The sequence below is a fragment of the Capsella rubella genome, unplaced genomic scaffold (assembly GCF_000375325.1).
Source record: "Capsella rubella cultivar Monte Gargano unplaced genomic scaffold, Caprub1_0 scaffold_5, whole genome shotgun sequence".
Classification (NCBI taxonomy): Eukaryota; Viridiplantae; Streptophyta; class Magnoliopsida; order Brassicales; family Brassicaceae; genus Capsella; species Capsella rubella.
Genome location: NW_006238919.1, coordinates 6,073,592 through 6,086,446, shown reverse-complemented (window position 1 = coordinate 6,086,446; position 12,855 = coordinate 6,073,592). Strand labels below are relative to the sequence as shown.

Sequence of the window (12,855 nt, the reverse complement as noted above, 5' to 3'; positions counted from 1 at the left end):
AACCGTAACGGAAACCGCCGCCGTTAAATTACCTCTGTTAGCAGCGAAGGTTATGGATAAAAAAGAGCTCGCGAGCCGGAGCAAAGAAGGAAGAGCTAAGACGGAGAGAGAGATTCTCGAATCTCTAGATCATCCGTTTCTTCCGACGCTTTACGCCGCCATTGATTCTCCGAAATGGCTCTGTTTGTTGACGGAGTTTTGTCCCGGCGGTGACCTTCATGTTCTCCGTCAGAAACAAACTTATAAACGTTTCCATGAATCCGCCGTCAGGTAACAGTTTCCGTTAAGTTATTAAAAAAAAATATTCAGTTTCTAAAAATATAATTCAAAAAAAATCTTTGGGAAGTAATAATTACGAAAGAAGTGAATAATATTTTTAAAAAAGCTGATGAAATCAGGGGGAAGTGGGACTCGTCCAGCTGGCGAATTGTCTCGTAGTTTAACACTTAACTGAATTTATGGTTCCGTTAATTAATCACTAATTTATTACCTTTTTAAACACTAATTATATCGTAATTATTAGATATATATCGTAATTACTCTCTTTTTTCATTAATGAATGGATTCAGTGTTAAAAAAAAAAAAAAGATATATAAAGTAAAATAAAATCACAAAGAAAAGATTTAAATTCCGTAATTTCTTCAGTAATTTTTGGCAGTTTTCAATACTTAACTATTCATAATGACTTTTGTTTGTTGTTGGAATTATGTTTTTTTTTTATAGATTAGACTAGAAAAGTCTATTTAGACCACACAAAAAAGGGACTAGAAAGTGTATTTTTAAAAATTTAAAGTAAAAAAAACCATAGAGATAAAGTGGTTATTTATTTATAATATATAGTTTTAAAAAACGCAATTATAGACTAATTATATAACATAGGCCCATTAAGTTTGTTACTTGTAATAATTTGTTTTTGGTTTTGGTCAAATTACTTGTAATAATTATCTTAGTGAAAATCAAACTTAAGCTAAAGTTTTATTTTCCGTAATTTTCGTCATAATTATATAACATAAGTGGGTAATGATTTATAATATATAGTTTTTAGAAAAGGAAATTAGAGACTAATTATATAACATAGGCCCGTTAAATTTGTAACTACTTGTAATAATTATTTTAGTAAAAATCACACTCAATCTAAAGTTTAATTTTCCGTAATTTTGTCATAATTATATGCTTTTTTCACGAATGTTAACGTATAGATTTTGTTATTGGAATATGGATTAGTGATTTGATTTGATGTGCTCGATAATGCCTTTTTTGAATAAACTAGGAAAAGTCTATATACTCCACACAATAAAGGGGCTAGAAAAGTGTATTTTTTATTTAAACCATAGAGTGGCTATTTTTGTTTATAAGATATAGTTTTTATTTTTATTTTTATTTTGTTATGTAAGCAGATGTACGCACGAATAACAAAAGTGTGTGTGTGTGCGCATCTTACTTGCATGTGTGCGTGTATCGTAGGGTATCATAATTTAGTAGTAGTTCTAATCTGGTGCGATGATGAAAAATAAAAAAGTCAATACTAGTGGGGTTTGACTTTGATCTCGTTACGAATCAGTTAAAGACACGTGTAAGTTTTGTAGTGGAACCAGGTGATTGAATTAAATCACGTAGCATGCATTACCATGGAAGGAAAAAAAATATATATATATATATATTTTTTTAATAATTTGGGCATGTGGTTACAACACAAGCACATCACATTCACAGCTATTAAAAAATTTAAAACCATTGGTTATTTATGATTTTTTTTTTTTTTTTTTTGTCAAATGATTTTAATGAGTTTGGTCCTACAATTTAAGAGTAAAATTATGAAATTTATTTTGAAAAGTAGTTGTGGCTTTAGAATGGTAACGATAGTGTAGTTTTGGTTTGGTAGTAGATGAAAGTTATATCATTTAGTTAGTTGAGGTTAACCATTTATGTACCCATTTTTGTATCACGTGATTAATTACTAGAAAACCGGATCTTGTTCTTCTTCCTTCTTCTTGGTATATGTTATTAGATCTGATTTGTTTTATGTGTTCTTAAGTTATCTGTCAGATTTTGACTAGTGTAGTAGTTTACACGTTAACAATTCCACAAGTTAACTACAAGGTTTAAAGTAAAGTGATTGAGAATTTGGGACTAAAAACATGATTTGTATGGGTTTCATTAATAGATATCTCTTCTTTTTAAGGTTGTCCTACTAAAAAACCAAGGTCCCAGCTACATTTCTACATTAGGAGCTTAGCTCAATTAGATTCTGGTTTTACTTTAAGTGATATAGAGAACAATGGCTCTATGGAAATGGATATATGAACCGGACAAGTTTATCTTTTGTGTGAACTTGTTCTTAGAATACACAGTTTCTTACTCTGTTTTGTGTGGAGTGTGTTTGTTGATTGTGGACCAGTGGAGACAAAAAGGGTCGGGTAGAGGAATCTTGGGTAATGTCTTAGCACCAGAAACTCACTATTTTAGACAAAAGAGTTCGTTAAGCCAAACCAACCTTGTAGGTCCATTTTTGTTCCTTGTGTATAGTGACATCAAACCCAAAACATCATCTTCTTGTCTCCAAATCCAACAAATGCTGTTTTGTCACAATACCTAAAAATCGTAACCAAAAAATTCTGGTTTTTAAAATTATTGCAAATCTCTATTATTCGTTTTGTCCTCACTACCATGTTTTCTTTCTCTTTGTCTCTTCTTTTTTCCACATTACTAATCATCATCATCATCTCTTTACTGTATTTTTTCAGATTCTATGTATCGGAAGTGATTGTAGCTATTGAGTATCTTCACATGTTGGGGATTGTTTACCGCGATTTAAAGCCTGAGAACGTTCTGGTTCGATCAGATGGTCATATCATGTTAACCGATTTTGATCTCTCTTTAAAATGTGACGAATCGACTTCTACGCCACAGATAGTGCTGAACAGAAACAACCCTCCTAACGGCTCGTCTGATCAGAACGAGAACCAAGGCATGGACCATCATCAAACCACATCTTCCTCTTGCATGATTCCTAACTGTATCGTTCCTGCTGTCTCTTGCTTTCACCCGAGAATCCGAAGGCGAAAGAAGAAAACTGATCACCGTAACAACGGTCCTGAGCTTGTAGCTGAGCCTGTAGATGTTAGGTCTATGTCCTTCGTTGGAACGCATGAGTACTTGGCTCCTGAGATTGTTTCAGGTACCCCATTCTCAACTCCCCTGTTTGATTCTTCATGTAACTTTCCAATATGAAATCTCAACATTGAAATGTAAAATGTGGATGGCAGGAGAAGGGCATGGGAGTGCGGTGGACTGGTGGACACTAGGGATATTCATGTTCGAGCTATTCTACGGAACTACACCGTTCAAAGGTATGGACCACGAGCTAACTCTTGCAAACATCGTGGCTCGAGCTCTCGAATTCCCAAAAGAGCCAACGATTCCTAGCGCGGCCAAGGATCTGATCTCTCAGCTACTAGCCAAGGACCCGAGCCGACGGTTAGGGTCGTCTCTAGGTGCAACAGTCGTGAAACGTCACCCATTTTTCCAAGGAGTGAATTGGGCGTTGCTCATGTGTACTCGTCCTCCTTTTCTTCCTCCACCTTTTCGCAAAGACCTTTTGTCAGATGACATTTGTCCTGAAACCCATGTAGACTATTATTAATTATCTTAATTAGCACTACGTAATTAATTAATTTTCTTCGGATATAATTATTTCTAAGAAAGAACATCATCGTAATATAATTAGCACTAGTATAGTTTCATTTCATGAAATAAAAACTTAGCACAAATGCATTTAAGAAATGTGTAATACAGTTTCATTTCATGAAACAAAAATTAGTACAAATGCGTTTAAATGTTCTTTTTTTTTTCATAATAATTCTGACACACAAATAGAAACCAAGACATGTAACACGTTATTTGTGCTACTCATTTAATTCTAAGTTTCTAACCAATAAAACTTTTATTGTTGGAAAGAAAAAAAATTGATACCAAAACAAGAAATTTTAAAAGTTTTCCGAAATTATTACTCCCTTTGTTTCATTGTTTTATATATAAGATACTTGTTCGAATTTTTTTTTTTGCTTAATTTTTATAAAATTCTTAGAACAAAATTCATATTTCCATATTATTTTATGACCATATTAATTCTTTAATATTTTGTATGATTGGTTGAATTAATTTTCACTATATATTAAAAATAGTAAATTCTAAACTTGGCGACAAAAAAAAAAACAATCATACACCTAAATATGCATTTCAGTCATTTATTGTTTACTGAGATTTTGGTACAACTAACTAAATGAGTTCCACATTTATGGATCATCACAATTCACAACATAAAGAAAATTATTGATGTCTTTCTGAATACTACTGCCATTTTTTTTGAATTTAAAACAAGCAAAAAAAATTTTAAAATCATTTTCCAATAGATGTGGAAAGATAAATGACGGAATTGAATGAAGAAGACCCACGTGCCTCATTGATGACATACATAGAAGTTCACGTGCATGGCTTTATTGTAATTGTACTTTTGGCTTATCCTAAAACTTTACAAACCAATCATTGATTCTTTCACCAAGTTCGACCGTCGTCATGGGTAGGGTTTAGATAAGTGTAGTCATGAGATTGGGTTCTTCTCTAATGAGTTTCATCATCATATAGTAGCTGCCTCGGTTTCGGACAAGTCTAGAAGAAAAATAATGTATATCAAATAAACATTTTTGTAAAGCAAACACATAATTTTACTTATCAATTTTTCGATCTAAAAAACTCATATGGTTTAGCTTTAAAATGTTATTCTTTTAAAATTCAACAAAATTATAAAATGTTTCTTACAATAAACCGATGCAAAGCAAATATCACGAACTTATCTACTTGTGTGCTCTTTGTTAAGTGTCACCAAGAACTTGAGGCCAATAATGATCTAGTAGTTCTCTTAAGGCTCCCCATGCACCTAACCTTGCTTTTTGTTTACCTAGAACATCGATGATGTTTTTCTTAGGGGGATGTTTTACCTTTCTTTAAAAGGGTCGGACCCAAATAAGTGAGCAAAATCCAACAGAAAAGCTAGAAGGATGAGTCACATCATTATTAGGATATACTTGAAATATTAAGATGTGATCTATGATTGTATCATATAAGAAAATCTCATTGTGTATTGATATTCATCTTGTGTTAATGAATCAGCCAAACTTTTCTAAATTATATCAATCGTCAAAGTCCCTCGAATTTTTGGAAATTCGCCTAGACATACTAGCATTTATCTCTATAACTACGAAAGATACGAAGCAATGAAACATTAATTTGGATCCATAATTTCCGATAAAGCATAATATACATCTAGCTCGTCTAAAAATAATTAATTTGGAGTCTTTATAGTTCATCAAATCGTTTATTCGATAAACTGTAAGCTCGTCTAATCTACTTTTTGCTCGACTTTGGCCATTTGTAGTAGTTTTAGCAAGCTCGACTTTGGAAATTTTTAATTTCTTAACACAGTTTTGTAGTCTCGACTCATCGAGAAAATGTTTGTTTTTTTTATTTTTCTAAAAACCCACAACTTACTTATTAAATTTCGAAAAGAAAGTTAGATATATAGTAATGGTCGAGTTTTTGCTTCCAAAATTAAAATTTTGTTGAAAACAAATAATTTATATTTTAACCTTCATAATTCCCTTGGTTCTCCATTAACGTAGATATGGCCAAATATATTAAAACAAAAATTCGAAGAAAATCAATAGAAATTATTTTTTCTAAATGATAGTTTAGTTAAAAGTCAATGCTTACAACATGATCGGTCGGTTCCAAAAACACGTAGCAAACATGAAAACAGAAACAAACAAAAGGGGAACTATATATAAGCTGGATTTATCACATTAACACTTTTTCTTTTGTATCTACATTACATTTAGAGATTCCAGTTCAACATTTTTCCGAGTTAAATTGAATGGGTGTAGATTTCGATTTCAGAATTTTCTATAAAAATGCTCTACAATGGAACCAATAATTATGTAGGTAACGTTTTAATTGTTTCATATATATGTATGTAGGGAGCAATACACGTACTCTTTTGTTAAATCAATGAATAGAAAGAATCTGGTCTCTTGTCTTTGTATATGAGAAGAACTCATCAAATAGAGTTTCTCATTGCTCTACTAATTAATAAAGGAATTAATATAATAACTATTTATAGAGAAGTCTATTTAAGTTTCCTCAAAGAGGCTTACTGGTTTTGTCTGAATCTTCATGTAAATGTCCTACTTCCACGTGATATGTTTGGTAGGGGAGGGAGGCTAATTATGGGATTGAGTATTATGTATATTTCATAAATACATCCATTTACAAAAGCTTTATGTAGATGATTCACATACATATGGCAGCCTCTGAACTCTAATTTGATGTTTTCTAAGGACTCTCAAACGTTTAAATTAGTGAAGATGGATATTATATAGACTAGGTTAATCAGATATTGGCATATCGTGGAAAAACTATTTTATGATAATTATTTCAAAGTAATTCTCACTAATAACATCGGTTTAAGTTTTTAGTTCAAAATTAGCACACATTTATATATCATTAAAATATTAATTGAATTAAAACAATGGTAAAACCGTGAGAATTGGAGAGTTGGGGTTCTACTTCCGAGGGAGAACACAATGAGAAAAAAAATAGAGAAATGTGAATTAGGAAAGAGGTGTTCCATTTATTTTGTAAATTCTTTAAAATTTTTAATATTTTATTTTACTATTAGTTATTTCTCACAATATTTTTATATAGTGGGAGAATATGCAATATTTTATTTTTAAAAAAAGAATTGTAATGATTCACCAAATAAAACAAACATATCAACGTTTAATTAAATAAACTAAAAATTCCTACCAAAAAAAAAAATAAATAAACTAAAAATTGCAATGGTTTGTTATCAAATAATTAAATGGTAGCAACAATTCACTTAAAGATATATTAGTAATTAAATATCAAAAATATAATTTAGGAAGAGGTGTTTTGATACGGTAGCTTCTTCTGTAGTAGAGGCTACAACCTATGTAAGTCTAAGTAATTGCTTTTTTGGTTGACCCATGGACTAATCCAGACTACTCTATATTACGTCGCTTCCTTTAGGTAACATGCATATCATCTATTCCCATGAGCAGATTAATGTCATTAGTCACTGAAAAAACGGATCAGTACTTAATAGTTTTGAGACCAACTCGCTACAATTGTTTGAAAAGTGTGAAGTTGTATTAAGTAGAAATAAAGCAAAAGTTGAAAAAGTGGAACCATCATTATCAAATTCATCTCCTACGGTAAAATCTAACACACTAAATAAGATCATAAGACAAATAATAAGGATCATAAGGTTCGCACCCAAATTGTATGTGCAAAAATATACCTAAGGTTGCAATGGTATATTTGATTATGGGGTATGAAAATAAACCTAAACTTGTAATGGTTCACTAAATAAACTAAATGTTGTACGGTTTTTCAAATATACCTAAGGTTGCAATGGGATGTTAAATAAACCAAACTTTACAATCATTCAATTAGGCAGTTCTATATGTGATAAGTAAAAGAGACTTATTCAGATAATTAGCTAGACATGCTCCAATGATTTTTTTTGAAACCACAGTTTTTCGGATTTTAATACATATACAAAAAATGTCTATATATAGACACTAGACACACCGAAAAGAGTCAGTAGTTTACGAGAATAAAAATTAATAACTAAATATTATTTTTTGTTATTTAAATATATGCATTATCTTATACATCGAAAATTATAAAACTTGATGTTGTAAATTAAATTTGTAGTAAACAATTAAACATTTACAAGACCTTAAAAACTGTATTTATAATGGTTAGTTAATTGGGTACCTTGAATTTTCATGTGATAAATTGAAATCATTGCTTTTCTTTTAATAACTATGATCATTTCTGGATTAGTATGTCGTTTACTACAATTTAAATGTCCAACACATTAAAACGGTTCATTTGTCGTTTGCAACAACAACAGCGAAAACTCAAACTAAAGAATCGAACTCTGCAAATATCTAATTGGGTTAGGCTCATCAATTTATATATGGGCTTTTCAGGCCCAATAAATTGTTTAGTTCATGAATCTCCTTCTCTTCCTCTCTTCTTTCTCTTTCTGAAAATTCGAAGTTGCAGCAACCTTTGCTTTCAATCGACGAAGGAGTTTTGAGTTGAGAGGAAGAGAGAGTTAGGAATCAATGGAGGAAGTATCGAAGAACGGTGGAACGGAGAGTCCGACTAAAGAACTGGCGGTGGTTACAGTGCCGCCGTCTGAAGTGGAGGAGGAGGAGCCGTTGGTCGGACCTGGACCTGCTCCACGAGGAAAACGCAAGCGTCCCCTTCAGTTCGAGCAAGCTTATCTTGATTCGCTTCCTTCTGCTAATATGTAAGTATGTCTTGTGCTTTGGAACTTTCTCTGTTACTCATCAATCTAGCCCAGTCAAGTTTTGGGGGTTTAGGGTTTTAGTTTCGACGAATTGGTGCTTCTTCTCCGTAACCTAGTGTAATTAAGCTTGTTAACGAGCTCACATTTCAATGAAGATCTCGAATTAGTGTCAATAGTTAAGTCCTAGTTAATACATTGGTGGTTCTTATTACTGCTTCAATTTGAGTTTTTTGGTGAGTCCTAGTTAAACATTGGTGGTTCTTATGGCTGCTTCAACTTGAGCTTATTGGTTTCTTATTGTTTTTGGAATTTATGAGATTTGTATGCTTTGTAATCTGTGAATTGGTCTTGAACAGTGTGCTGGCAAGTTATTAATCTCTTGTATCTTTTGTTTTTTTTTTCCTCCAGGTATGAGAAAAGTTATATGCATCGCGATGTAGTTACACATGTTGCTGTTTCAGCTGCTGATTTCTTTATAAGTGGAAGTATGGATGGTAATGTTTCTGATCTCTATGATATTTATGAAATTTATGAGTTCATTTTGGTTTTGTAATGTCCAAGTATGAAATAATATCTGTTATATGGATTACAGTGAAGCATTTCTATAAATTTGTTTTCTTTCATAATCTAGGTCACTTGAAATTTTGGAAGAAAAAGGGAGTTGGTATCGAGTTTGCTAAGCATTTCCGCTCCCATCTTGGTCCAATTGAAGGTCTAGCGGTAAGTATCGCCAGTGATTTTTTAATGTGAGCTCTGTTTTTTTATAGATTTAAGATACTGTCACCTCAAATCCAGGGCATATGCTCCATGTTTGATTGAAAGATCATCTTTTTATTTTTTATTTAATGAATTATGATAGTTGACCACCTGGTAGGAACTTATAGTTACATGTTATGGTTTCCACAGATTTTGTGTTTGTTTCTAGTTCTGTTATCAACCATGACTCGTTTCAGCAATGCAGGTTAGCATTGATGGTTTGCTTTGCTGTACAATCTCAAATGATCATGCTGTTAAAATATATGATGTTGTCAACTACGACATGATGGCTATGATTGCTTTGCCATATATTCCTGGTGCTGTTGAGTGGGTCTACAAGCAAGGGGATGTCAAAGCCAAACTTGCTGTTAGTGACCGAAACTCATCGTTTGTGCACATTTATGATCCCCGTTCTGGTTCCAACGAACCCATTGCTTCCAGAGAGGTTTGCTTCAATCTGTTTTTCTTTTGTTGCTATTTCTTGACTCATCGTTTTGTACAAAGCTAAAAAGTTTTTTTTATGCGCAGATACATATGAATCCAATTAAGGTTATGAAGTATAATCCTATTGCAGACACAATGATCTCTGGTGACACAAAGGGAATCATTGAGTACTGGAGTCCAACGACATTGCAGTTTCCGGAGGATGAGTATGTCCTTGTCTTACTTCTTATCATAAACAATTTTATTATTTCCATTTTGGTATTGTTGTTTGTTTTCTATTAGTTGTAGACAGTAGGGTAAGAGGGGCATACATGTTTCCTGTGAGTGGCTGATGTAGTTAAATATCATATTACTGAGAATGACGCAAAGAGCAGACGATAGTAGAAATACTTTAGTTGCCAACTTTTAAGTTGATAATCTATAGAATCTAAGTATGGTTGATGGGCTGCTTTCACCTATGGTTCAGAGGTTGACCATTTACTTGCTGCTGTAGGGTAAACTTTAAACTGAAGAGTGATACAAATCTCTTTGAGATTGCAAAGTGCAAAACAACAATCTCTGCCATTGAGGTACTTGTGTGACATTTAAGTATCTTTAGTATCTCTTTATGTGCTTAAAATGCAGATATAAGCAATTGATATGTCTGGTGAAAATCATAGTGCAAGTTTTCGTCTCTAAATTTAGTGAAATTCTATTCAGGTGAGTCCAGATGGTAGACAGTTTTCCGTAACATCTCCTGATCGTAGGATTCGCGTGTTCTGGTTTATAACTGGTAAACTGAGGCGGGTATATGATGAGTCACTTGAGGTAAGATTTCATATTCTATGCTTCGTTCCTTACATGTTGCTTTCACATTAATCTTAATATCTATTCCACTATTAGGTGGCCCAAGATCTGCAGAGGAGTGATGCACCATTATACAGGCTTGAAGCAATTGATTTTGGTAGAAGAATGGCAGTTGAGAAGGACCTTGAAAAAACCGAGAGCGCTCCGCAGCCCAATGCTGTTTTTGATGAAAGCTCTAATTTCCTTATATACGCCACTCTTCTTGGAATAAAAGTAAGAAATCCACTTATTTTTTTTCCGTTTTAAAGTACCATAGACTAGCATTTCAGTCTAGTCATGATATGTATCCTGTCTCACATGAACATGATACAATTAACAAGCTTAAAGACCTGAGCCTTTCACCACCGGCTAGCCTTCACTTAGGTGATTAAAGTTACCAGGATTTAATGAGGTTACTTTTCTTGTTACCATATATTTAAGTGGTTAAGCTCTCTGCCAAAATGGTGAATGTAGAAGAAAATAATTCAAAATTTTGGAGTAAATTTGAGTGTCTAAGGGGGTGTGGAGGAGCTCCTTTATTACAAATCCTCAATATCGTTGTATTTCTAGCAGATCATATGTAAATGCGGACCAGATTCGCTAGTTTGATTGTATCAGAACTTTTCCATGCTTTGTAAATGGAATGATAACAAGCAACTGCTAATTTTCTCTATCTACCCTTTTGTTCTCTAGGTTATAAATTTACACACCAATACAGTTGCAAGGATCCTTGGAAAGGTGGAGAGTAATGAAAGGTATCTGAGAGTTGCATTATATCAAGGTGATCAAGGAGGCAAGAAAGTTAGGAAGATTCCAGCAGCTGCGGCAAATGTAAATGAAAGCAAGGAGCCTTTGACTGATCCGACTATTCTCTGCTGTGCCTTCAAGAAACACAGGATCTATATGTTCAGGTATGTGACTCATATTGTGCTAAAATGTTGCGGGAGAAAGAAACATATTTTCCCACCTTTAGATTCTAATTTGTAGAAATATCTTCTATATTTTTCTATATATCCCTAGAGATACCTTGATATTGCCGAGGCCAGTGGCGGAGCCAGCCGTGACATTTACATGGGTCATTTTGATTTTTTTCTGAGCAAATGGGTCATTTTGATTCTAAAATCTAAAATATCCATTTCAAACAAAATTTTGTGGGGGTCAATAAGCACATTTTAAACCATTCAACTAAATTTGTTTCTAAAACTACCAGTAAAATAACAATTTTTAAAAATCCATAAGGGTCAATTGACCCTCGTGGTCACTCTATAGCTCCGCCCCTGGCCGAGGCCTACTATGAATTTATTATCAACAAATTGGTTTTGCAGTCGGAGAGAACCAGAAGAACCTGAAGATGCAAGCCAAGGGAGAGATGTGTTCAACGAGAAGCCTGCTGCTGATGAACTTATGGCTGCCTCAGATATTGGAAACTCAGCCACAACATTGCTTCCAGAGAATGTGGTATGTTTTCACAAGCCACGATGTTTGCATCTTTATTACTAATTACATAGTCTGTAAGTTGGATCTTTAACACAGTAATGATTTTAACTCCTAATTATCCAGATCATGCATACTTCGCTGGGTGACATTCACATGAAGCTTTATCCAGAAGAATGTCCCAAAACTGTGGAGAATTTCACAACACACTGTCGAAATGGCTATTACGATAACCACCTTTTCCACCGGGTTATCAGAGGATTTATGGTTCAGACTGGAGATCCTCTTGGGGATGGTACTGGAGGACAGTCTATATGGGGCAGAGAATTTGAAGACGAGTTTCACAAAAGGTAAACGTTTCTTACTGCCATGCCTGCTTTGAATTTAGCCCTCCTTTAGAAACAAATGAAATGTTACTTAGTTTGTGATATGTTGTTGTTCTTCTTGACCTGCAGTCTACGGCATGACAGACCTTTCACATTGTCTATGGCAAATGCTGGCCCAAACACAAATGGGTCTCAATTCTTTATCACAACGGTGGCTACACCGTGGCTAGACAATAAGCACACTGTTTTTGGAAGAGTTGTGAAGGGAATGGACGTCGTTCAGGTATGATTGACAACCAAAACGAATGTTTTTACTTGTTGGCTATAGTGTGGCTTTATATCTAACCATAAAACCCAAATGAACAGGGTATAGAGAAAGTGAAGACTGACAAGAACGACAGGCCTTACCAAGATGTTAAGATAGTTAATGTCACTGTTCCTAAATCTTAGCATCTTTGCTCTTCTCTCAAAGATTCTGAACAATCGTTGCTGATCCATACCCCGTGATTGGTTCCGTGCTGGGACGTTGGTCTTGCGGCTAATCTGAACTTTGTCGTTAATCTGAGATGGATCGAACTGTGGGATATGTTTGTTGTGCCCGAGCTGATTTAAGTTGGTGGCATCATCTTCTTGATAGTACTGAACATAATTATTCTTAGTTTTGCCAAA

The 12,855-nt window shown here is 33.7% G+C and overlaps 2 protein-coding genes across 3 annotated transcripts in view; both read left to right on the top strand.

Moving 5' to 3' along the window:
- Positions 1-3,682, top strand: part of LOC17885898 (serine/threonine-protein kinase D6PKL2) — a 4,238-nt gene extending 556 nt beyond the window's left edge. Inside the window, exons 2-4 of the mRNA XM_023782903.1 lie at positions 1-270; positions 2,745-3,178; positions 3,210-3,682. The exon at positions 1-270 is cut by the window's left edge and continues 18 nt beyond it. Of these exons, the coding sequence (XP_023638671.1) occupies positions 1-270; positions 2,745-3,178; positions 3,210-3,643 (1,138 nt within the window). The 3' untranslated portion in view covers positions 3,644-3,682. The remainder of the gene's footprint in view (positions 271-2,744; positions 3,179-3,209) is intronic.
- A 4,476-nt stretch (positions 3,683-8,158) lies between these two features.
- On the top strand, positions 8,159-12,848 carry LOC17885152 (peptidyl-prolyl cis-trans isomerase CYP71). Of its 2 annotated transcripts, XM_006290683.2 has the most exons (13): positions 8,159-8,401; positions 8,810-8,895; positions 9,033-9,121; positions 9,363-9,602; positions 9,686-9,807; positions 10,095-10,170; positions 10,301-10,408; positions 10,484-10,660; positions 11,120-11,337; positions 11,752-11,884; positions 11,987-12,210; positions 12,316-12,469; positions 12,553-12,848. In XM_006290683.2, exons 1-13 carry the CDS (start codon positions 8,214-8,216, stop codon positions 12,634-12,636), a joined length of 1,899 nt encoding a protein of 632 aa, XP_006290745.1. In that variant the 5' UTR covers positions 8,159-8,213; the 3' UTR covers positions 12,637-12,848. The 2 variants fall into 2 exon arrangements, with proteins under 2 accessions (XP_006290745.1, XP_023638380.1); XM_023782612.1 differs by lacking the exons at positions 8,159-8,401; positions 8,810-8,895 and having other exon boundaries at positions 9,032-9,121; positions 9,355-9,602.
- The last annotated feature ends 7 nt before the right edge of the window (positions 12,849-12,855 follow it).